Source organism: Balaenoptera physalus, assembly GCF_965194825.1.
Source record: "Balaenoptera physalus genome assembly, chromosome: 5".
In the NCBI taxonomy this organism is placed as follows: Eukaryota; Metazoa; Chordata; class Mammalia; order Artiodactyla; family Balaenopteridae; genus Balaenoptera; species Balaenoptera physalus.
In genome coordinates, this window is record NC_138884.1 from 60,129,178 (window position 1) to 60,151,736 (window position 22,559).

Sequence of the window (22,559 nt, forward strand, 5' to 3'; positions counted from 1 at the left end):
GGCAGAATTATAGAACTAATAGACAAGGATTTTAAAACAGCTATTATAAATATGCTAAAGCATTTAAAAGAAAATATGAACATAATGAAGAGAGAAGTGGAAAGTGTATATATGTAGTGTTACTTCTAGAAATGTCCAACTAGAAAATAGAATACACATCCACTAACTCCTGACCTTCAGTGAGAGTTGTCTCATGACAGGCCGTCCCACCTGTGAGCTGAGCAAACTCCTCTGCGATTCCCGCCTCTATACCCCCAAATGGAGAAAGCTCGCAGGAAAAGAAGCAGGAGAGAGGAGCTTGAGTTGAGAAGCCACTAGCATATATAGATGTTGCCCACTGCAACTTCGTAACTCATCAGTAAGCACAGGGGATATGAGTGGGGCACCAACAGTGAAGACAGGATGAGCCTCTCCCCTTGTTATTGGTATGAGTAGTCAGAGAAAGGAGAAATAGCAGCATCTGTGATTCTGGATTGCCCCCATTGTGCTATTGCAGGTCTGCCACCTCTGCCATCTCCCAGTGTTTCTCCAGTTACTTCTGGAAATCCCAAGAGGACATCTCAATATGACTCACAAAGAAGGACTCACAATGACAAAATGGGGTAAGCCATATTTTCTCCTCTCCAGCTCTAGCTCATTTAGTAACATTGCTCAGGAAATCTCAGTCACTGTTGCCATTGCTGTTTCCCACTGATGATCTCTCAAAGTTGTGATGTGACACATAATATTCTTTTCCTACTTACTTCATCCTATGACCACTACTTCACATGCCTTTTCATTTCCTGCCATAACATGTCCAACGGGAACTGCCTTGTACTAGGAAAGTCTCAGGGAAATTTGGTGTGAAAACTACACTACATATCCACCTGGTCCAGGACTGAGACTGAGACAACACCCATGGAGTTGGCCTGAGGACCAATGGCAGATTCCTGGAGCCATTGATAACATTTAAATCCCTGCACAACTTCATAAAGGGTATTCTGCTATTACCTTTACTGTATAGAAGGGAAAATAAAGTTACGTCAAGGAACTTGCCCAATATCACTCAGTCCACAACTGATAGAGCTGTAATTTACTCCAAAGTAAATCTGATTCTTTGAAACATTTGCCTTTAATCACCATGTGAATAGAAACATCTTTCTCCTTTTTAAGCGGCATGTTCTGTATTGACAAGAGCTAAGTGGCCAGTATAGCAAACTCCGTGTTTGAGGGTAAGGACTGGTCTTAAGTGTGAGGTCTTAACTGAACCCTTTGGGTCCCACTTGTAAACATTTTCCCACGTCCTCTGACTTGGGGTTAGTGAGTGAATGCTAGCATTTATGGAGCGTCTAGATAGTTTATATTTATTTACTCTGTAATTCACAAAGTTTCTTCCTTCTCATCTCGATCATAATCAATACATTGGAATTATGAAGAGATTATCATTTTTAAGTTTTTTAACTGTGAAATAAAGCACACAGAGGTTGTTTTTTGCTACTTAGAGCCCTTATTTACCCAGCTACTTGGAGCAAGCCTGAACTTGATCTCAAGTATTCAGGAAGCCAGCCTCACCTTGTTGCCTCTGCTGAAGGCCTTTACCTAGGGCTTAGGATTTCCTGAATGAGTCCTGAATCAGAGATAACACACACCCCACACATCCACAAACATTGTTCCTTTTCAGGTTTGGAGTGTGGTTTCTTTTAAATAAGAATCAGGACTAAATTAACTTGGGTTTTTTCCATAAAATAAATAATAAAATTAATGATATGATGTACAAGTAGATTCAATCACATCCTTAATTATGTTACATGTAAATATTAACATAGAGTCTTTGAAAACCAAGCAACACATAAAGGGATCTTTCTTCACGTGACGTAACAACTTTGTTTCTGTCTTGGAAACTTGGTGTACTGCAGTTATCCTGGGACAATGCTGAAGATCAAATTCTAGGGGGCTTTCTCAGGCTAAGCAATACATCAAGTTCCCTAAAATTGCACCAGGAAGGGTGGGAACTAACACATTCAAATCTTAAAACCATTCTACTGTATTTGATCAACTGGCATAAAGGGTTGGGATAAACTTAAACTAACTTGTAGATACTTATAAATGAAGGTTACAAAATTGAACCGAAATATCAATTACATCTTTTTATGGATTAACTAATCAGCCACTCACTTTTTCTATTGATGACACAAATTATTTGAGTTTTGAAGAAAAAGTCCTCTTTATCACCATTTCACCATCAGTTTCATTAAAATGTTAACAATTCTTTGAAAAATCCTTTAGCAAAAGCAATGAAATGAGAGTTCTTGTTAAGATAGCTACAAGAATGAAAATGTTAATCAGGCTCCCTGACTTCAGACTATACTACAAAGCTACAGTAATCAAGACAGTTTGGTACTGGCACAAAAACAGAAATATAGATCAATGGAACAGGATAGAAAGCCCAGAGATAAACCCACACACATATAGTCACCTTATCTTTGACAAAGGAGGCAAGAATATACAATGGAGAAAAGACAGCCTCTTCAATAAGTGGTGCTGGGAAAACTGGACAGCTACATGTAAAAGAATGAAATTAGAACACTCCCTAACACCATACACAAAAATAAACTCAAAATGGATTAAAGACCTAAATGGAAGGCCAGACACTATAAAACTCTTAGAGGAAAACATAGGCAGAACACTCTATGACATAAATCACAGCAAGATCCTTTTTGACCCACCTCCTAGAGAAATGGAAATAAAAACAAAAATAAACAAATGGGACCTAATGAAACTTAAAAGCTTTTGCACAGCAAAGGAAACCATAAACAAGACAAAAAGACAACCCTCAGAATGGGAGAAAATATTTGCAAATGAAGCAACTGACAGGATTAATCTCCAAAATATACAAGCAGCTCATGAAGCTCAATATCAAAAAAACAAACAACCCAATCCAAAAATGGGCAGAAGACCTAAATAGACATTTCTCTAAAGAAGATATACAGATTGCCAACAAACACATGAAAGGATGCTCAACATCATTAATCATTAGAGAAATGCAAATCAAAACTACAACGAGGTATCACCTCACACCCGTCAGAATGGCCATCATCAAAAAATCTACAAACAATAAATGCTGGAGAGGGTGTGGAGAAAAGGGAACCCTATTGCACTGTTGGTGGGAATGTAAATTGATACAGCCACTATGGAGAACAGTATGGAGGTTCCTTAAAAAACTACAAATAGAACTACCATACGACCCAGCAATCCCACTACTGGGCATATACCCTGAGAAAACCATAATTCAAAAAGAGTCATGTACCACAATGTTCATTGCAGCTCTGTTTACAATAGCCAGGACATGGAAGCAACCTGAGTGTCCATCAACAGATGAATGGATAAAGAAGATGTGGCACATATATACAATGGAATATTACTCAGCCATAAAATGAAATGAAATTGAGTTATTTGTAGTGAGGTGGATGGACCTAGAGTCTGTCATACAGAGTGAAGTAAGTCAGAGAGAGAAAAACAAATACCGTATGCTAACACATATATATGGAATCAAAAAAAAACAACAACAAAAGGTTCTGAAGAACCTAGGAGCAGGACAGGAATAAAGATGCAGCTGTAGAGAATGGACGGGGAGGGGGAATGGTAAGCTGGGACAAAGTGAGAGAGTGGCATTGACACATATACACTACCAAATGCAAATGTAAAGTAGATAGCTAGTGGAAAGCAGCTGCATAACACAGGGAGATCAGCTCGGTGCTCTGTCACCACCTAGAGGGGTGGGATAGGGAAGGTGGGAGGGAGATGCAAGAGGGAGGGGATATGGGGATATATGTATACGTATAGCTGATTCACTTTGTTATATAGCAGAAACTAACACAACAATGTAAAGCAATTATACTCCAATAAAGATGTTAAAAAAAAACTAAAAAGCCAAAAAAAAAAGAATGGAAGAATTTTTTAAAGAGGTAGACTTGAGTAACAAGGTAGCAAGGAGCCCCTTATAAAAAACAGCAGTATATTACCATAGTGACTCTCACAGGATGGGGAGGGGCCGGTGCACAGTTTGGAAAAGTACATTCTTGAGTAGGTGAGAGCCAAGGGGAGTGACAGCTATCACCAGATGAAATTAAGTATAACTTATAGTTTGATTTATCTGCGTAGCAAATGAATGCCCAGGAGGAGAAAAAGAAGTTGAGAAACACTGATGTAAATCATCAGATTATCTAGTAAAGACAGACCTTTTTTCCTCAAAAAAATGAAACAAAACTTGTTTAGTTTGAAATACTTTATTTTCATGTTCTTTGTAAATCAATAAATATTTAAACTCTCTTTTGTAAGATATAGAAAAGCACTGCATAATTAACACTAACAAGGCATTATGCCTTACAAGAAAGACATAAAATGTCCAAAGGATATTTAGAACATTGTAGTTCTTAAAGCGGCAACATGAGAAATGCTGACCACATATTTTGAAATCATTTCAATAAATAATAACGAACATTCTTTTAAACATTTACAAAACTAGATGTACACATACATCCCCCCCATGCTGACAATGACCTCACTATTTGTTTGGATGCCCCAGTCTCTGTCACAGGGGCTGGCATGCTGTGGGCTCCTCAGAAATATTAGTTTAATGACTGAAGAATATGTGCAACCCTTCTACTTCAAACTAGATAAGAATCAGGACTAAATTAACTTGGGTTTTTTTCATAAAATAAATAATAAAATTAATGATACAGTGTGCGAGTAGAGTCAATCACATCCTTAATTATGTTACGTGTAAATATTAACAGAGTCTTTGAAAACCAAGCAACACATAAATAAATAAAAAGTAAATAAATAAGTGGGAGAAGCCTCCTAAGAGATGTTGAAACATATTAAGCCCGATCCAGGTGGCCGCAGGAGCTGGCGATTCCTCTTTTTCCTCTTTGATCCCTGTAAGGGCAGGGCCTACTTCAGGAACAGCCATCGGGGAGCTTCTTCCTTCCCCCTGGTCAGCTGGAGCTGTCCCTGTAAGGAGAAAAGGTCTTCCTTACTAGCTGCTCCAGAAAGCCGACTGCACAGCACTCTTCTCCTGTCCTGCTCCTTGGTTTCCAGAGATTTCTGACTCCAGTCTTTCCAGGCTGGCACCAAGTGACTACTGCCTGTAACCCACTATGCTGTGTGGCAGAGGCCTCTAGGCTCTTGGAGACTCTTATTTAGGAATGAGGGTGGGGCCTGTGCTCTCCTCTGTATTATTGGCTATACGGGCAACAAAGGCCAGGATTACTCTCTCTACCTGTCCCACTGGGCCTAACTTAAGCCACAGAGCAAACCGATTTGGTAGCTACTATTGTTTTCCCTGTTTTACTAAGTCTTAGATAAACCAAATAATTGTCCTTGAGTCACATGGCTAATAGGTGCTGGAACCCAGATTTGTACCCAGTACTGTGTCACTGCAAAGTCCCAGCTCTTCGCCACTAAGCTTTAGTGCCTATGTTGCAGAAAACCAGGGTTCTGCTTTTCAGGTGTGAGGTCCAGAAAGAACTGGGAGAAAAAAATGCCTGTGTTTTTTAAACAGGTGGAAAGCTTTTTAGCATAACTGTCCATGTTAAAGAAAGCAGCTTAACCCACATTCATTTGAATGGGGAGTCAGGGGCCAGGATGGAAGGCACTGAAAATATCCTTCTGGCAACAGAGCAGATTAATGATCTTAATGGCAAATTTAATTGTGGAATAATGGTTTTTCAGTCCCTCAGCTAAATCCTGGGTTTCTCTGATATAATTTTCAGGAGGCAGATGCCTGAGTCTAGTCACACGTGTGAATAAAAACCGTAACTTACTTGTTTAGCATCTTATTGATGATTTTTTTAACCATGGGAGCTTCAGGGTTGAGACAAACTTCCTGACCAGTCTTGAGAGTGGCTCTGCAGAGAGAAGGGAGAATCCACGTGAGGTCGGGCGGGGGCTCGGGGTGGGAGCGTCGGGACGGCGGGGGTGACAAGCACAGCAACAGCGGCGGCACTTACACGACTTCCGTTTGGCCGCAGTGGGGTCCCGGGGGCGTCACCTTCACGCTCTGGATGTTCTTGAAGTGAATCCCCTGCAAGGTCTGCAGGCACCGGCAGCGCAGTTCGGTGACCACAGGCGCCCCTGCGGGGAGGGAGAGACTCGGTTAGGGGGCTGTCCCGGGATGGGCACCCACCCGCCCCCCGTCCCGCCCTGGGGATGCCGGGCGCCGGGTCGCACCTACTGCGCGCCGGCCGGCGGCCACCAGGAGCAGGAACAGCAGCGCGGCGCGGAGGAGCCGGGCAGTGGCGGGGGTCGCGGCGCGGGCCATGGCGTTCAGCTCGGAGGGTCGCTGCGTGCGGCGGGAAGGCGGGCTGGAGGGCTGGCGGAGCGGGCTCTGTGGCTCCCCGAGCCGGGCGAAGCCCTTTTATCCCGATCAGACAGGAGCCGGCAGCCCAGGACCAGGGAAATTCCCCGACGCACGTGTAGTTCCCGGTCCGGAAGGAAGGCGCGGCCCCGCGGGCCTCCCGCGTAATCCGCGCCTTCGGGGAGGGGTTGGGGTGTCGTCTCTGCGCCGAAATCCCCGCAAGGGGAGTGAGTCGCCGCCACGCCGGGGCTACCGCCTGCGAGGGCGGCCGTGGGCGCCTCGCCATCCCCTGGTCTCCGGGCGGAGAGCGGGCAAAGCGCTGGGGGCGGATTCGCGAGACCCTCACAGGGGTGGAGAGACAGTTTTAGGGAGACTTTGTTTCTTTAGTTATCAGACCTGGGAGAATTAAAGAGGAGTAAGCGGGTAGATTTTGCTTAGCTGTCTATCCTCTAATTCTATATATTCTGTCTCTCTAAATTTCGATTTTGCTTATTTCATACCTGTGGACTGAATGCTCTCTATCAAAAATACAGCCGACACCTCGGAATCCAGAGAAGAATGTTCAGCTTATTCCTCATGTTATATATTCTCAAATCACACTTAGAATATCTTGGTTATGTTTTCCATTTGGTGGGAACTGGGATCAGTGTCAAAAGTTGAATCCGGGGTTAATTTCAGTGAAAGCTGAGGGCTGTAACACGACCTAGTTTTTTGTGTCCTGCTCAAATTCCTTCTCTCAGCAATGTTGGAATTCCAAAATTCCCTGCAGATCTCCTTTTCCACGTATGGAGGGTTGAGTTGATCTAAGAATATGGAACTGGTGGTCACGCTGAAGCTGCGGGCGGGCTAGTCGGGGTCACCTCTTCTGGTTCTGTCCTTGGACAAAATAGCACATGGACACCAGGGAGTGGGTACCTGCCGCATAGCACGCTTACTCTGGATGCGCGCGGATGAAACATGAAACGTCGAATCACACATAAAACACCGTTCCATTCACTGAAGGGGGACCTTCAGTGCTGGTCTTCCTTTTTCTTGACACAGTGACATGCCTCTCTTTTCTGACCAGGAATTTCAGTCTCTTCACCTGACGTCTTTACTATTTTTTCATCAGAAGTGTTAGAGCTCTTGCATTGACTCAACATTAAATCTAGAGGATTGGATTCAGACTTCTTGGAGACGTGGAGTATGATGAGAGTGGGAAGAGGAGAAAGAAATGGCCTCTGGCCCGGGGATGGGTGTCTAGGGCCCGGGCTCTGGGCAGCTCAGCTCAGTGAGTGAGAACTTGGATCCCGAAGCCAGAGCAGCGAAGCCGCTTGCATTTAGTTGCCACCTATTACCTGCACATTGTTAAATGTTTCTTTGCCTACCCCAGGGTGGTTATGAGAAATGAGTCAACGTGTGTGAGAGCCGGCAAGGATTAAATGCCTTATAAATGTTTATTAAATGAATAAAATAGAACTAGCTTTTTCCAACAGCGCTTAAGCAGAAACTCTACCTGTTGTGAATCCTTCTATATCCAAGAAACCAAAAAAAAAAAAAAAAAAAGTTAATGGAAATGTTCACTCCCCAATTTTTCTCTTTATATTTAAAAAATTTCTGCGTCAGGCTTTCTGAAAGGAAGGCACAGCTACACTCTACTAGGAGATGCACTTACGTTGGGTTTTGAGTTTTTTGTTGTTGTTGTTTTTACTTTTGAGACCTATCATTGATTTATTTTGTAGTCTTACTTTCAATCACCTCAGCTGTTAGAAAAGAGTTTGAGTTAAAGACTCCCCACCTTATTTATTGGAAAAGGTTTTTAAAATGAACGACTGTCTTTAAAAATACTCTAGTGTTTTTCAGGATGATCCTGTGAGAAACACCGGGGAAATTAAAGGGATATTAACATTTGTATTAAGCAGTAGGAAATGAAAAATAATCTAAAGGCTATAAAATATGGTGACAAGCTCAAGAATAATTGACAGTTTGTGTGATCTTTCCCCTTCTTATAAATTGTTTTTTTGGATTTCATGGGAAACTGGCCCAGATATACAAAAGTTAGTCTTTAAAAGTTCTAAGATATGTTGTTTTGTTTTCTAATCATAAATAATGCAGACTCAGTTTCTAAAGTTTATATAAATTAGAAAGGCATGAAGAGATTATTTTTTCCTCTAATCTCTCTTAACTTTTGTCTATGGAACAAACTTTAACAAGTCACTGAAAATTTGCTTTTTTCTTCAACAAACATGGTAGCTGACCAATTAGAAGAGCACACAGGGCTCTGAGTAAATACGAAAGAGGCTGCTTCCTTTATTTAGTTGCCACATACCACTGGCAAGTTACTAAACCTCTGTACCCACTCCGGGATGCAGCACAATCATTTTGTGCTAAATTCCAGGCTCTCTTCTAAGAGTTATACAATGAGTTATATTGACTCGTTCAATCTTCCAAACATCTCTGTGATAGTATTTATTATTATCTTTGTGGTACTTTCAGGTTGCAAATAAGGAAACTGAGGTGCAGAGAGGTTAAGGAACTTCCCTAAGGTATTGAACCTTGGAATTCTAACCCAGACAGAATGGCTTTTAACCATTGTGCTATGATAAAAATGCTCTATGATATACGGTTAAAAATTTCCAGAGAGGAGTGATTTTTAAAAATCTGTTTATAATTCCACTAGCTGAATGTTTCAAATTTTTTTTATTTTAAAATGCAAACACAGACAATGGTCATATACCTCCATAGTTTGATTTCACTAACAGCATAACTCTCTCCTGTGGCATTGGTATAGCCTGTTATATTTTCTTAAAGTGTCCAATTCTGAATAAATAGTAACTTTACCATAGAGAAATCTGGCAAACATTCTCTTATCCAAATGATGATGATGAAGGTTAATATCATCAATGTGATGTCAGGTTGATATCATGTACCCTTGATATGATGTGATGAGAAGGTCACTTCACCTCTTAGGTATTCTTTCCAAAAGTTCATAACCCCAGTTCAACTATAAGAAAAACATTTTTTCAAACCTAAATTGGGGACTATTAAATAGCTGACCAGCATTCTCTGAAAACGTCAAGATCATGAAACTGGGGAAAGACTAAGAAACTGTCACAGTCCAGAGGAAAGTACAGAGACAAGACAACTAAGTGCAGTGTGGTACCTGGGTTGAATCCTGGTACAGAAAGAGGATAGTAAGTGGGAAAACTGGTGAAATTCAAATAAAGTCTGGAGTTTCATTAGTAGTAATGTGCCGATATTGGTTTCTTAGCTTTGGCCAATGTACCATGTAATGTAAAATAGTACAATAGGGGAAACTGAGTGCAGGGTACACAGAAGTTTTTTAAAAACTTTTCTTTCTAAATCAAGTAGAATACCACTACAGTGAAATCAGTGGACATGCATGCTTTACCTGGTAGCTTCCTAGAAAGGGAATTAAGTTTTTTGTTGAGTTCATATTTGTTTAAATATGAAAATCCAAAATATCTGCTGCCCCATTTTGGACACATCATCATGTTTCATAGGCTTAAATAGTTTGTCTTCAGCATTAATCATGCTGTGCAAATCTCTCATCTATTTCTTGTAACTGATGAAAAACAGAAAGTGTTTGCTGTAATCGTCTCCAGACGCAACCCCAAACTGACATAAATGAAAGTATTCACCAGTTTATCTACTGGAGCTACCAAGAAAAAAAAAATGAAGCATGTCAAGGGGTAGCCAACATCTGTAGATCATGTAGAATTTGACTTCTGAAGATGACAATCAAAATCATTTGTTTTTGGAAATGAAGTAAAAAAGGAAAGATTTCTTTTTTCATTGTTATTTTTTCTCCTTCATATGCCATTTGAATTCATGAGATCCTCATCAACCACAGTGCAGAGATATTTATACACAAAGGAATGCTTAGTCTAGTACAAATAACAAATTCATGTTCCTGTTTGAACAAGTGCTTCTTTAAGCCAATTACTTTTGCAAAAGTTGAAGACCAGTTTTTTGTGCACAATCTTGAAACTCACACAAGCAATGACGGTTAATGAAATGGAATAAGCTTTCAAATGGAAGCTTTGGTCGTGAAACTCCATTTTCCCTGCAATCGGTATGAATCTTTTGGAATTGACAATTAGTAAAATCCAGGATGCTCACATCTTGTAGGCCCGCTGTCGTTGCTGCAGCCATCAGCCAAACACATGTGAACTTACACCGCCTCACCTCAGCTCTGCTTTCTGCACCAAAGTCTCCTTGTCACTGCAGTGTAAAGTCGCTTGCCAAATAGGGAACAGCAGGCAATAAGTATTCCCCCCTGTTTCATGTTTTAGGCAGATATTCTACATGACTTCTCAAAGGATACCTAACAGGATTGAACCCCTGCCACACCCTCTTTTCCTATTTTACTCTTCCCAGTTACCCAGTCCCATACATAGGGGTAATTTCCTCCAAATAAATCTTTTTCTTTAAATTTAAATTAGATTTATTTCTCTTGCCAGTGAAATAGTCTGGCTTAATACCATCCATCTTTCACATCTTTCACACATCTTTCACAAAGTTACCTGCTACAGATAACTTTCCAACACAAGTAACTCTATTTATTCTATTTAATCTATGTATTCATTTATCTCTTCAACATTTATCTATCACTCATAAGCTAGGAACTAAATTAGGTTCTAAATTAGTTTACAAAGAGGAAAAAAATAAAAACCAGACCCTGCCACTACCAAACACAGCCTATGGAAGTATAATGGAAAGATATGAAGTTTTCTGGAGGTCCATGACACTCAGCAATGTACCGAGCTTTATAGGCACTCAGAGGAGGGTGGGCATCTGACTCCCCTTCTTGGAAGGGTGGGAGCTGTCAGAGAAAACTTGCTAGAGGAGGGTACTACCTAAGGAGAGTGGGTAGGGTACCTATTCCCGACAAAGAGGACCAAGTGAGCAAAGGCATGGAAGCTGAAAGCAGTGCAGTATGACCTGAGAACAAAAATAAGCAGTTCATTTTTTTTTTTAACCTGGGGTTTAACAACAAGGCACGGATGTATAGAGAGCAGGAGGATAGGCATGGCTCAGACTCCAGAGGTTCCCTTGTCACTCAGGAGCCATTTCAAATGTCACCTCCATTAGAAATCTCATAACTCATCTAAGTGTTTACCTTGGCCCTTGGTTACAGATCACATTGTGGTTTACATGCTCCCATGCTGGATTATGTACTCTGCAAAGAAGCTATCATATCTTATTTCTCTTTCCATCCCCATCTTCAATGTGAGTCGGGTTCACACTCATACTAAGGATTTGACAAATGTTTGTTGAAATAACACATGAATAAATGATTTCAGGCCACTATTGGTTTTTAAGGAATTTGTTTTGGAGACGAAAACATCATTATGACATTATGGTATTATGGAAACAAAATTTAGGCAGTCGAGAGATGAATGTATAAACCTCAAAAGAAAATAGCATGCATAGCCAAAAGATACAGATTTCAACTAGGAAAATTATGAATCATCATAAAAACTTGATATTGAGCATAATGTCCACAGTATTTTCCAATGTTCATTATTTCCCAATTTTTTAGTCAGAAATATTTTTGTTTTTATTTTTACCTCCTGGGCTCTGTCCATACACTCAGATAATCTTGGAGGCAGAGGGTTCTGAATGATACTTATTTCATAGGAGGGGCTCTGCTAGTGTATGACTGAGCTAGTTCATTGACTGACATTTTCGAAGTGGTTGACAACATTAAAGAAATTCCCACCAATTAGGTATGGTGGAAATTATGGTGGAGGTAGAGAAAGTATGGCTTTGTTGTGTGTATTTTACATATGTGTATATTATGCACTGAATGTGAATATCTACAATCAAATGTTTAATGAGCACATATTATAGCATCTGTGTGTGATTGAAAGGTGTAGATGGACAGATGAGGGTAACTCTAAACAGATTCCCTAACAGTTACAAATGTGACTCTAACAACAACAAAAAAATCATATAAATCATTTATTGGGCAAATGCATGAGTGTGTTACAATGTCTGTGGATAGTTTGGTGAAATCTCTGAGCTTAACAAAGTTGGGAAGAGACTCTTTAATGTTCAACCAATTTTCTGTTTGCAAGGTGCCTTATCCAGCACCCAGCTGCAGTATTACATCTTAATACTAGCTGCGTTATTGTTTCATGTAGCTAATATCTGACAAACATTTATTTAACGCCTACTCCGTCAGGCATTTTTATGGAAGCAGGAATGAAGAGAAGTTAATAAGCATGACCCTTATTCCCTGATCTAAAGAAGGAAAACAGATAAACAAATAATCAGAGTGCAGTCTAATTGTTATTCTAATGGAGGTGTGTATAAGTTGCTTTACTCCTTTTTTTCCAGGAGATCCTATCATCATCCCTAGAATTACCACAAAAAGAAGACTCTTTCTCCAACACAGCTCATAAATAAGAGCTGATTGTTCCAACACTGCTCACTGACTGCCCTGCTTTCAAGTTTTACTAACCCACACCACAACACAGGCTACTAATAGCATAATCCCCATGTTGTGTTTGCCTAAGCAAAGAAATAAATATTTGACAAGGTTATACCCAAAGTTTATTTCTTTTCCTTGTTTTAGATACACAGTTAAGCCAGGCTTCCAATCACCATATGTCCTATGGATTTTATCATCTTATAGATATGCTGGTTGATAAACATTGTGGTTTTGTTATTTGATTTTCTTTTAGTTGTTAACCATGAAGGGAAAATACAGCTTGTGTCTATCACGTTAAACTTTTTTTCTTAACTAGTTATCTGCGCTCACATGTTGAGTTGTGGTTCTGTTCGGGGGAAGTTATAGATTGTTGGCCACGTTCTTAATGGGTTGCTTGTTAGCTCAAGGATTGTGGCCACTGCTGTTTGGAAGTGATATGTGCTCTGGGGGTAAAACTGCAAAGAAAAGTAACTTTTCCTTACTAGGTTCGAAGTTTGAGTCAGGCCCATGCTGGGTCCTATTATAAGTGAGATTTCCTCCTTTCCAGAGTCCTGTGGGGTGAGCATCACTGCCCTTGTTTGGCAGATGAGAAAACTGAGGAAACTCGGGGTCACACAGAATCAAAAGATGTAACCCAGACTGTCTTATTCAGAAGCTTGTTGGGCTAAAGCCAGCAACTACAGGGATAAGGAAGAACCATAGAGGAAGAAGAAATAATTATAAAACCACTATTAAATTCATCGAATGTCTTTGCTTCTTTCCCAAGGTGTCCTAGAAATCAATGTACTTTTGGCCCCCAGTCCAGTTTGCATTAGACCCCAAATTAAGGTGCACATAGCTGAAGCAGAATGGGCAGTGAATTTAAGTAGGGGCACCCAGCTGTAAAGGACATAGAATTTCAACAATACAGATAATGTTCTACTTGGTGTTACATCTTCCCCTCAAAAGCTGCTCCTTATGGCATTCCCAAAGACTCCATCCCTGAGTCATGCCTGGAGACTGAGGTAAGGAGATTTAACTGTCCTGCTGTTCCTGAGCTTTCTGCCCCTACTAACTAGCCAAGCATCTTGAGAAGCACTAATTAGAGTGTGGACTCCAACATGAAATGTTAAAACTTGACTCTTTAATCAAAGAACTAGACAATGTTTTTAAACTACAAGTTATGATCCATCACTGGGTTATGAAATCACTTTATTATAGGCTTGTGGCCAACATTTATTTTTAAGTGGATAAATAGGATAGGCTAGTATGAAACAGAGCAGCACCCTGTTGGGGGGGGGGGGTCCCAGGTACAAATCCTTTCCATGCCTTCGATTCTTTTTTTTTTTAATATTTATTTATTTTTTATCTTTTGGCTGAATCGGGTCTTAGTTGTGGCATGCGGGATCTTTTGTTGCGGTGCGTGGGCTTCTCTCTAGTTGTGGCGTGTGGGTTTCCTCTCTCTAGTTGTGGCACGCGGGTTCCAGGGTGCATGAGCTTTATGGTTTGCGGCACTCAGGCTCTCTCATTGAGCGGTGCAGGTCAGTAGTGGTGGCACGTGGGCTTAGTTGCCCTGCAGCATGTGGGATCTTAGTTCCCTGACTAGGAATCAAACCCACATTCCCTGCATTGGAAGGTGGATTCTTTACCACTAGACCACCAGGGAAGTCCCATCCATGCCCTCGATTCTTGTTGGTAGGAAATAGGCTTCATTCAGCCTCCTAGACCTTTCCTGAGCTCCAAAGGACAGATTCAAAGAGCTGTTTATCAGGAAAGGGAGGGGATGCAGAAACAAAGGAGGAGCAGTCAAGAAACAATAGTCCAGTCATGGGTCAGGACTCTGGTTCCTCCTCAAGGAATATACATAACAAAATACCTTTGAGTTCTTCTGCAGGAACTAAGGCCCTCACCTAGGCGGAGGATGGTAACTTCAGACTGAGCACAAGATTCCTGGAGCACCGCCCTGCTACCTCACCACCAACCAATCAAAAGAAAGTCTGCACACAGTGAAAGATAATGAAGACTTTGACCCCCTTCACCAAATGATTCTTTCTCCCTTTAAGACCTTTCATGGTCAAGCAGAATCTTCAGAGTTGGTTTTGGGACATGAGGTCCACCTTCTCACCAGGTTGCAACCCTCCTGAATAAAGCAACCTTTCCTTTTCCAACCAACACTTGCCTCTCAAATATTGGCTTTTGAGCAGCAAGAAGCCGAACCTAAGTTCTGTAACAAGTATAGAAAGTAAAATATCAAAACACAACACTTTACAAAGCAAGTATAAGTATTGTATTTTAAACTTGTTTTAGGCCTGTGTGTCTATACATGCATACATACACACACAGTGAATACATACATACACAGTACCTATAGATCTATAAATAGATGCAAGGTCACATGGGTTTGATATTATTTCTCTGGCCAAGTAAAAACTTATTTTATTAACCAAAATTGGAACAAGAATACTCCCTAACTAGTTTCAAGGCAATGAAGTAATTACTGTTTCTTTTATGATTGTGTACAATGGTATTTTATTGAAAATCAGCAGTTCATCTCATAACTACATCAAATGACTAATATTTTAAAAAATGAAAAGAACATTTTGAGTAGTGAAATTACAGTTTTTTTTTAAGTTTCCTCCTTATTTCCTTTGTATTTCTAAGTTATCTGTAGTGAGCATGTATTCATTGTTTTTATAATGAGAAACAAATATGAATATATCTTTATAACCAACTAAGACCTCAATACTCTATGCATTGAAGAGGAAACTGTTTTTACCACAAAGACCTTAAAAGGGGAGGAAAAAAAAAGCAAAAATTAGAAAAATGCTGAAGAATGTCCCAGAGCAAAATACCCTTTGGTGGTTTTGTTTGTTGATAGGGCCTGTGACTGTGCAGTAAGCACTTGGTTGGGGACATTTTCTGCTGACTACTTCCAGCCAAAAAAAAAAAAAAAAAAGAAAGAAAAAGAAAAAGAAAGAAAAAATAGTTCAAGTTCAAATACATTCAATCTTTATCACTCCATGAATGTTTGAACAGCAGGCAGCTACAGTAAATTGTTCTCTAATTTAGACTTTTCCTGGTAGGAGAGTCCTCTCCCAGTGCCATTGCTGATAAAAGCGACCACTTGAAAGCATTCTCCAGATGGTTAGCCAAGGTAATTCTGAAGGGAGAATTTACAAGGCACCAGCATTGGTTGACTTTGCACAATTTGTTTTGGTCCTTTGGCCCTTTGAGTCATACCTAGGAGTTATTGAATCCAACTAAGTGTGTTGTTTGATGCAGGCAGTAAAAGGAAAATAGGCAAAAAAGTATTGTGCCATTCACAGCCAATTTCAATGTATTCTTTCCCAAAGTTCATTTGGTTTGAGAAACTTTTATTGCTATTGCAACTTTTTTTTTTTTTTTTTTTGGCCACTTATCACCAAGAATCACTGTGTTAAATGCCTTACTCAACACTCCAAACTGACTGGAATTGTGTGTTAAGAACAATATTGAAAGCAAAAAAAAAAAAAAAAAGAAAAGAAAGCAATAGTAACAATTAATCATTGCTAATTTTTAAGCACAGACTTTGTTTGAGGAACTATGCCAAGTGTTTCACATACATCATCTACTTAGTCTACACAATAATCTATGAGGTAGACACTCATCCACATTTCACGGATGAAGAAACTAAGGCACAAAGGGGAAGCGAGTATAGCACATCCTTGTGTGCCATGCTAAGATCTTTGGACCTTGAAGATAATTTGGGTGAAGGTGCGCAAGGTGGATCGAAAGTGAAAAACACCAAATGGTTGAAAACTAGTTGGGAGATCCATCCCCATAGACATTCTAGTTCTGCAGAATGATAAATATCCTGAGGACTTAATGATCTTGTGTCTTTCTACTTTGTCATCTTGTGGCAGTTTCATTCTTCCCTTTGCCCCTGGCAAATTCATACACCACCTCTAAGAACTGGTTTTTTGGTCAGTTCCTCTCTGAAAAACTAGCTAACATGCCACTAGCTTGTGTGAAAGGCAGCACAGCATGAAAGCAAGAGCGGGGAGTTGAAAGTCAGACTGATCTGCTCAGCCTCTAGCAAACTGGTCTTGGGAGACGCCTTAACCTTTCTGAGACAGTTACCGCAACTCTACAATGGGAATAATATTACTTGACGTGCAAAGTGGTTGTGAAAATTTAGATGATACTCTGGCACTTCATAAGCCTCTATAAATAGCGTCTATTTAAGTTGTTTGTTATCTCAAAGCTTCCTCCCTTTCTCCCACCCCAAGGAGGCTGAAATGGACATTCTCCATTTTCTCTTAGCAGTCTAATCCTCCCTGTACACAAACATTGCCACCTTAGGTTGAAATGACTTTGGCTCATGGGTAAAGGTCTGTAGCTTTCTCCTGCCTCAACTAGATTCTGCCTTCTTGCCCACTATGGAAGGCTGAATAAAGATTTCCATATCCTAACCTCTAGAACCTTGTGAAAATGTTACCTTATATGGCAAAAAAGATTTCACAGATGTGAAAGGATCTTGAGACGGGAAGATTATTTTAGATTATCCGAGTGGGTATAGTGGAATTATCCAAGTGGGCACAGCATAATCACAGGTCCCTTTTAAGAGGCAGGCAGGGTATAAGAAGAAGGGTCAGAGGTGACAACAAAAGTAAAGGTTGGAGTGATGTAGTTTGAAGATAGAGGGAGGGACCAGGAGCTGACGGATGCAGGTGACCTCTAGAAGCTGAGAAAGACAGGACATAGATTCTCCCCTAGAACCTCCAGAAGGAATGCAGCTCTGAGGACATCTTGACATTAGCCTGTAAGCCCCGTTTTGGACTTGTGATGTCTAGAACTGTGAGATAATAAATTTGTGTTGTTAAAGCCATTGAGTTTGTGGTACTTTGTTACAGAAGCAAAGTAACTAACACACCCAATTTTCAATACCATCCTTTCTTCCCAGAGTATAGTAGTGTCTTCTTAAAGCATAAATGAAAATACAACCTGTATCTCTCCTAATTTCCACAGCTGTTTAACACACAATCTCAATATCTCCAATGTTAAGAGATTCATGGAACAGTGGTAAACTGCAAATAAGGTTTTACTGAACCTGAGAATACTGAGGAAAAAGTCTATTAAACACATTTTCATGCTTAGAGCAAAACTCATGGTATATAAATGGAATGTAATAAGAACCAATTCTGTAAGTTTGCCAAATGTGGGATTTATTACAGGCAGTAACATGAGTACAGGAACTGTTTTTACCATTTCATTTTTGTTAAATGTCAGCATTATCAAAGGATCAATAAAGAGTACAATATTTTAATGTAATGCTCTGGAAAGTATCAGTATATTTCCACTAAGTAGTAGAGAATTCTAGTTTCATTTTTATTAATTTTCTATACTGGGATAAAGTATAAATCTTAAGGGGATAAAAGCAGAGTCTGCTTTATTAATTTTTTTAAAAAAAGCAGCCCAGAAAACTTAAGTGCAATTAATATTTATTGGCAAAGCTAATCATGACATTATTATGTAAATAAGTAGTTATTAAGTAATATAATCATGGAAATATGCAAATATATATCAGCCAACATACAACACCAAGTAAAACCAGTCTTTATTGAACCAAACCTTCTTTCAAAATATATTTTTGCTTAAAATTCTGGAGATTTTTCTTTATATGAAATTGTGATATGTCAACATTATTTCTTTCCTCTATTAATAAATATTGACTATACCACAACTTGATTTATTTTGTTTATGTAGAATTTCAAGGATAATAAAATCATCAGATGATTTTTCCACAGTTAGATTGAAAATGAAAAAAAAAAGAAGAAGAAACACTATATAGCAAAAGTACAGATTTAGGCAGCCGACTCTTCAAAAGTACAGATTTAAGAGCTAAGTCTTCAAAAGTTTCCTGATTATTTTCTTATACAGAGAATTCTGCGAGTCCAGGCAAATTTTCCTCCCGTCCTTCAGCGTAGCTCTGCCAGGGAAAGAAGAGGCGCGCCTTTCAGTCCTTGGGTTTGAATTTGGGATTAGGCTGGCGGGAGGCGGGTGGAGAGGGGCGGTAGGGAAGGGGAGAGGAGAAGAGGGTGGGCACGAAAGAAGGGGGTGCAAGGACTCACATCAGTTGGGGGCTGGGGCAGTGGAGTCCAGCCCCGATCACCTCCAGGCTGGAGATGCGCCGGGGAAGGACCGCAGAGGTGGTCTTCACACACACGCAGCCCAGGTCTCCAGCTCCACCTTCAGAGTCTACTGCGGGTGGGGCGGCGACAGTGGGGAGTGACGACTCTGTGAATAGCCAGAGGTACCTTAGGGATCTTCTCGTGGCGTGGCGTCTGACCTTCACTTCCTCATCCACAAACCAGACCTCCCTCAGAAAGCGTATTATTGTCCAGGTGGTAGAGCGCACCGGGCAGCACTTGGCACAGCGCCTGCACTCTCAGCCGCGCTCGGTCAGTCACAGCTGGGAACCGAGACGGGCACAGACTCGGCCCCAGCCCCGGGGGCTCCCGCGCTCTCTCCCCGCCGCCCCCGACCTCCCCCAGGCCCTGCTTCATTCAGCTCTCACCTTGGGCGAGAGCGACGGCTAGCAGCAGCAGCAGCAGCAGCCCGGGGCTGGGCCGCGGGCCGGGGGCGCGGGCGCCCGCTGTCAGGCTCATGTCGCAGAGATGCCAGCAGGAGCCGAGAGCGCAGGGGCAGCCCGGGCCGGCGCTCCGCAGACCGGTGGTTCCCGAGACGCTCAGGCCGTTTTATACCCGCGGTGGGTCAACTTCGTCGGAAGCCTGGGGTTGAGGATGGAGAACTGCGGTGCGGAAGCTGAGACACTTCTGCAGAGTTGGGCACTGGGCAGCCAAGATTAGGGCAAAAGGAAAAAAAGCCAGGCATCAGCAGTCTTGCTGGGAGCTGGGAGCAGGATCCAACCGCCCCCCTGGATTCATATAATACACGCACATTTGTGCAGTTAGAAACGGGACTTGAGCCTTATAAAAGTGTATGTTTTCTTGGTTATGTGCAACAGTAGAGTTCTCTGTAGTCACCGTGTTGCAGTTGGTACAGCAGGAAAGTGTGTTTCCTTCTCAACTCTCAACTGCCTCATCAAGAACTGCCCCTTCACTTCTGCCTTTCTTGTTGATTACCATTGAGTTGAATCTGGCAGGTGCGTTTCTTCCAGATGTGCCGTTGGTCATTGTTTTCTGCTACTAAAGAGTTGAATTTGGTCTCCAGGTGACGACTTGGTTCCAAATTTCACGCGAATGTGGAAAGTTTCCTCCGTCTCTTGAATGGGATCCACCTGGCTCGACCAACCATCATCCAATATACTCTAGGAAGCAAGCCCAGTTAGCCTCATCTATCCTCTTATTCTGAGAAAAATTATAACGGTAATATCTGGAGGCACGCTTTCTATAAAAATTGCTACCTGGTTGTTTCTCCATTCTGCTCAGGAAGAAGAGAGGTCAAGGAGAGTTTTCAGGCCGTATCTCCCAGTGCCTGCTGCCACCTGGCCAGTACAAGTGACAGGGTGAGATGGGCTGCGCCGCTGGCGGGAGCAGTGAGGCTCTCAGGAGGACACAGAGCGTCTGGGAGTTGAGTGTGGAAAAGATGCAACAGAATCCTGCACAGAAAAGGTCCGGAGATCAATATAGACCATCTTCCCTTCCCTGAAAAAGAATGACTTTGGCTCTTGATCAGGGCAAAGCACACCCTCGTCTCAAAGCCAGAGGCTCCCTCTCACACTAACAGTGGTGAAGGGCCTCAGGAGCCCACTGCATGGAACTAGCAGACCTCTTAATGCTCAGCAGGGCCAGATTTCTGCAGGGATATGGAATTTAGTTCCTGGGCCTGGAATGTGCTTTCTCTTACTCTCCCACCACCTGTCTATTCAGCTGGCTAGTTCTATTCGTATTTCTGGTGTCAGCTTAAATATCACCTCCCCACAGAGGCCTTCCCCGACAGCTAAAGCTACTTGTGTTCCCCGTTGTTGTCTTGTAACACCCACTGCTTCTCCTGTTTCTCACAGCTCATACAAACACAAATATATGACATACACACACACATGCATATATATTTAAATGTGTTTAAAATGGTTTCTCTTCCTAAACGGAAAGCTCCGTGTGGTGAGAGATAGTACTGTCTATCACTATTCTAGCTCCCTGGAAGGAACTCAGTATAAAGTACTACACTAGTGAAGATGATAAATGTTGAAAATGATGAGGATGAGGCTTTGACGTGTTCATGTGTCTGTTTCTTTGTGTAGTTGGAGCATACCTCTCTATGAACTTGTGGTTGTGATTATTTGTCAGCCTGTCTGCCTCTCCCACCAGACAGTACTCTCTTCAATGGCAAGTCTCTGTGACTTATAGTCTTTGAATATCCAGCATCCGTGCAATGGCTGGTACAGCATGTATAAGTCATACATGTTTATGGAACCGAAACTTGAGATCCCAAATTGGGTTAGCACAGAGGGAATGGATAGGAGGGGTGGTTTGGCATATGGATGGGCAACATACTGGATTTGTACAACCTTACCCCGCAGATTTCAATATTTGCAGTATAAAGGAACCCAGGGAGTAGTGACAATTCATTCATTCTTTCTCTGCATCTAAATAGAATAATTCAATATGTGCTCACAAAAGTAAGAGACATATGCATTATGCAGGAGGTATTAGCATAGTGTAAAAACTGTGTCATGTCTCAAGAGGTGGCCCTGTTGGGTTTCAGTAGGAAACCAGTAGAGAAATGAATGAGATGCTGAGCTATTTTAAATTATTGGAGAAAAACTGATCACCATGACTGCAGTCACCATTTACTGCTTTATTTATTACATGTTTATTCATGTATGTTATTTGTTAACTATTACTTAATAAAAGTGTTTATTTTGTAGACAAAGCATCTAAGGCATGAAACCTATAATAGTGAGGAGGTAATAAAAGGAAACCTAATAATGCAGAGACTGTGAACTATGTGCTTGATACATGAATGCTCCCCAAGGTCCATGTGCAGTTTGGGATAGATGAACTGATATCTTCTCCTATAATCATCATAGTATGTGCAGTATGCTATTTATGTATCAAGTCCTATTTTCCGTGTCAATAACATTATGTGCTATATAATGTAATCTCTTAATTAGAGAGAGAAAAATCAAGCAAAGTGATATGGTATGTGGTTAAGAGCACAGTTTCAAATTGCCACTCTGTCACCTACTTTCTGTCATCTGATTCTGAGGCAAATTTCCTAATCTCTTTGAACTTCGTTTTTCTTCCCTGTAACACTGGGAATGCTAATGGTAATAATAATAAATACTAACTAACATTGACATATGGGTTATTGTGTGACATTCATTATCTTCAGCACTTTGAATTTATTAACTGTTAATTTCACATCAACTCTATGAGATAAGCAATATTATTATGCCATTTTAGAGATGAAGAAACTTAGGCACAGAGAGGTTATGCAACCTGCCCAAATTTACACAGCTGGCAAGTGGTGGACTAAGTTACCCTCTCTTTAGAGGACGTGCTCTTAACCAGATCATAGAATGATTTAATTCTTTACAATTATTTAATTGTAATGCATGCAGAACAATTATTTTGTCTGGAATATTAATCTTATTATTAATATAACTCATAATATTAATAATTATTAATAAAGTTTAGCTATTACTATAGTACATTAAAAATAGCACGTATCATCAGCTAGTGACTTTTGTTGGCCATATTGTTAAATACCAAAGTTAAAAAAAATAAAAAGATAAGTAAGGCTTTTTTCCCTAATAATTCTGCTAAATGTAATAATATATGACAACAAAGCAATAATAAA

At 40.8% G+C, this 22,559-nt stretch overlaps 2 protein-coding genes and 1 long non-coding RNA gene across 3 annotated transcripts; 1 reads left to right on the forward strand and 2 right to left on the reverse strand.

The window, feature by feature from the left end:
* LOC309661925 lies at positions 1-22,056 on the forward strand. Its single transcript, XR_014264376.1, has 2 exons — positions 1-602; positions 20,186-22,056. It is a non-coding gene; the product is annotated as an uncharacterized lncRNA (long non-coding RNA).
* On the reverse strand, positions 3,820-6,375 carry LOC309661858 (growth-regulated protein homolog alpha-like). Its single transcript, XM_082464003.1, has 4 exons — positions 6,211-6,375; positions 5,991-6,114; positions 5,805-5,888; positions 3,820-4,992 (listed from the first exon to the last, which is right to left on the reverse strand). Exons 1-4 carry the CDS (start codon positions 6,299-6,301, stop codon positions 4,977-4,979), a joined length of 315 nt encoding a protein of 104 aa, XP_082320129.1. The 5' UTR covers positions 6,302-6,375; the 3' UTR covers positions 3,820-4,976.
* Positions 14,102-19,547, reverse strand: LOC309661850 (platelet factor 4-like). The gene is made up of 3 exons (XM_082463990.1): positions 19,312-19,547; positions 18,866-19,031; positions 14,102-18,723 (listed from the first exon to the last, which is right to left on the reverse strand). The coding sequence occupies exons 1-3, from the start codon at positions 19,400-19,402 to the stop codon at positions 18,636-18,638; spliced, it is 345 nt and encodes a 114-aa protein (XP_082320116.1). The 5' UTR covers positions 19,403-19,547; the 3' UTR covers positions 14,102-18,635.
* Positions 22,057-22,559: the final 503 nt, after the last annotated feature.

Excerpts from the sequence above, each read along its gene's own strand:
- LOC309661858 (XM_082464003.1), bottom strand. The coding sequence starts at position 6,301 with ATGGCCCGCGCCGCGACCCCCGCCACTGCCCGGCTCCTCCGCGCCGCG. Across the intron at positions 6,115-6,210 it reads CGCCGGCCGGCGCGCAGTAG|GGGCGCCTGTGGTCACCGAA; the intron begins GTGCGACCCGGC and ends CCCTCCCCGCAG. Across the intron at positions 5,889-5,990 it reads TGCGGCCAAACGGAAGTCGT|AGCCACTCTCAAGACTGGTC; the intron begins GTAAGTGCCGCC and ends TTCTCTCTGCAG.
- LOC309661850 (XM_082463990.1), bottom strand. The coding sequence starts at position 19,402 with ATGAGCCTGACAGCGGGCGCCCGCGCCCCCGGCCCGCGGCCCAGCCCC. Across the intron at positions 19,032-19,311 it reads AGCCGTCGCTCTCGCCCAAG|AGTCGTCACTCCCCACTGTC; the intron begins GTGAGAGCTGAA and ends GGCTATTCACAG. Across the intron at positions 18,724-18,865 it reads TGCCCCAGCCCCCAACTGAT|AGCTACGCTGAAGGACGGGA; the intron begins GTGAGTCCTTGC and ends TTTCCCTGGCAG.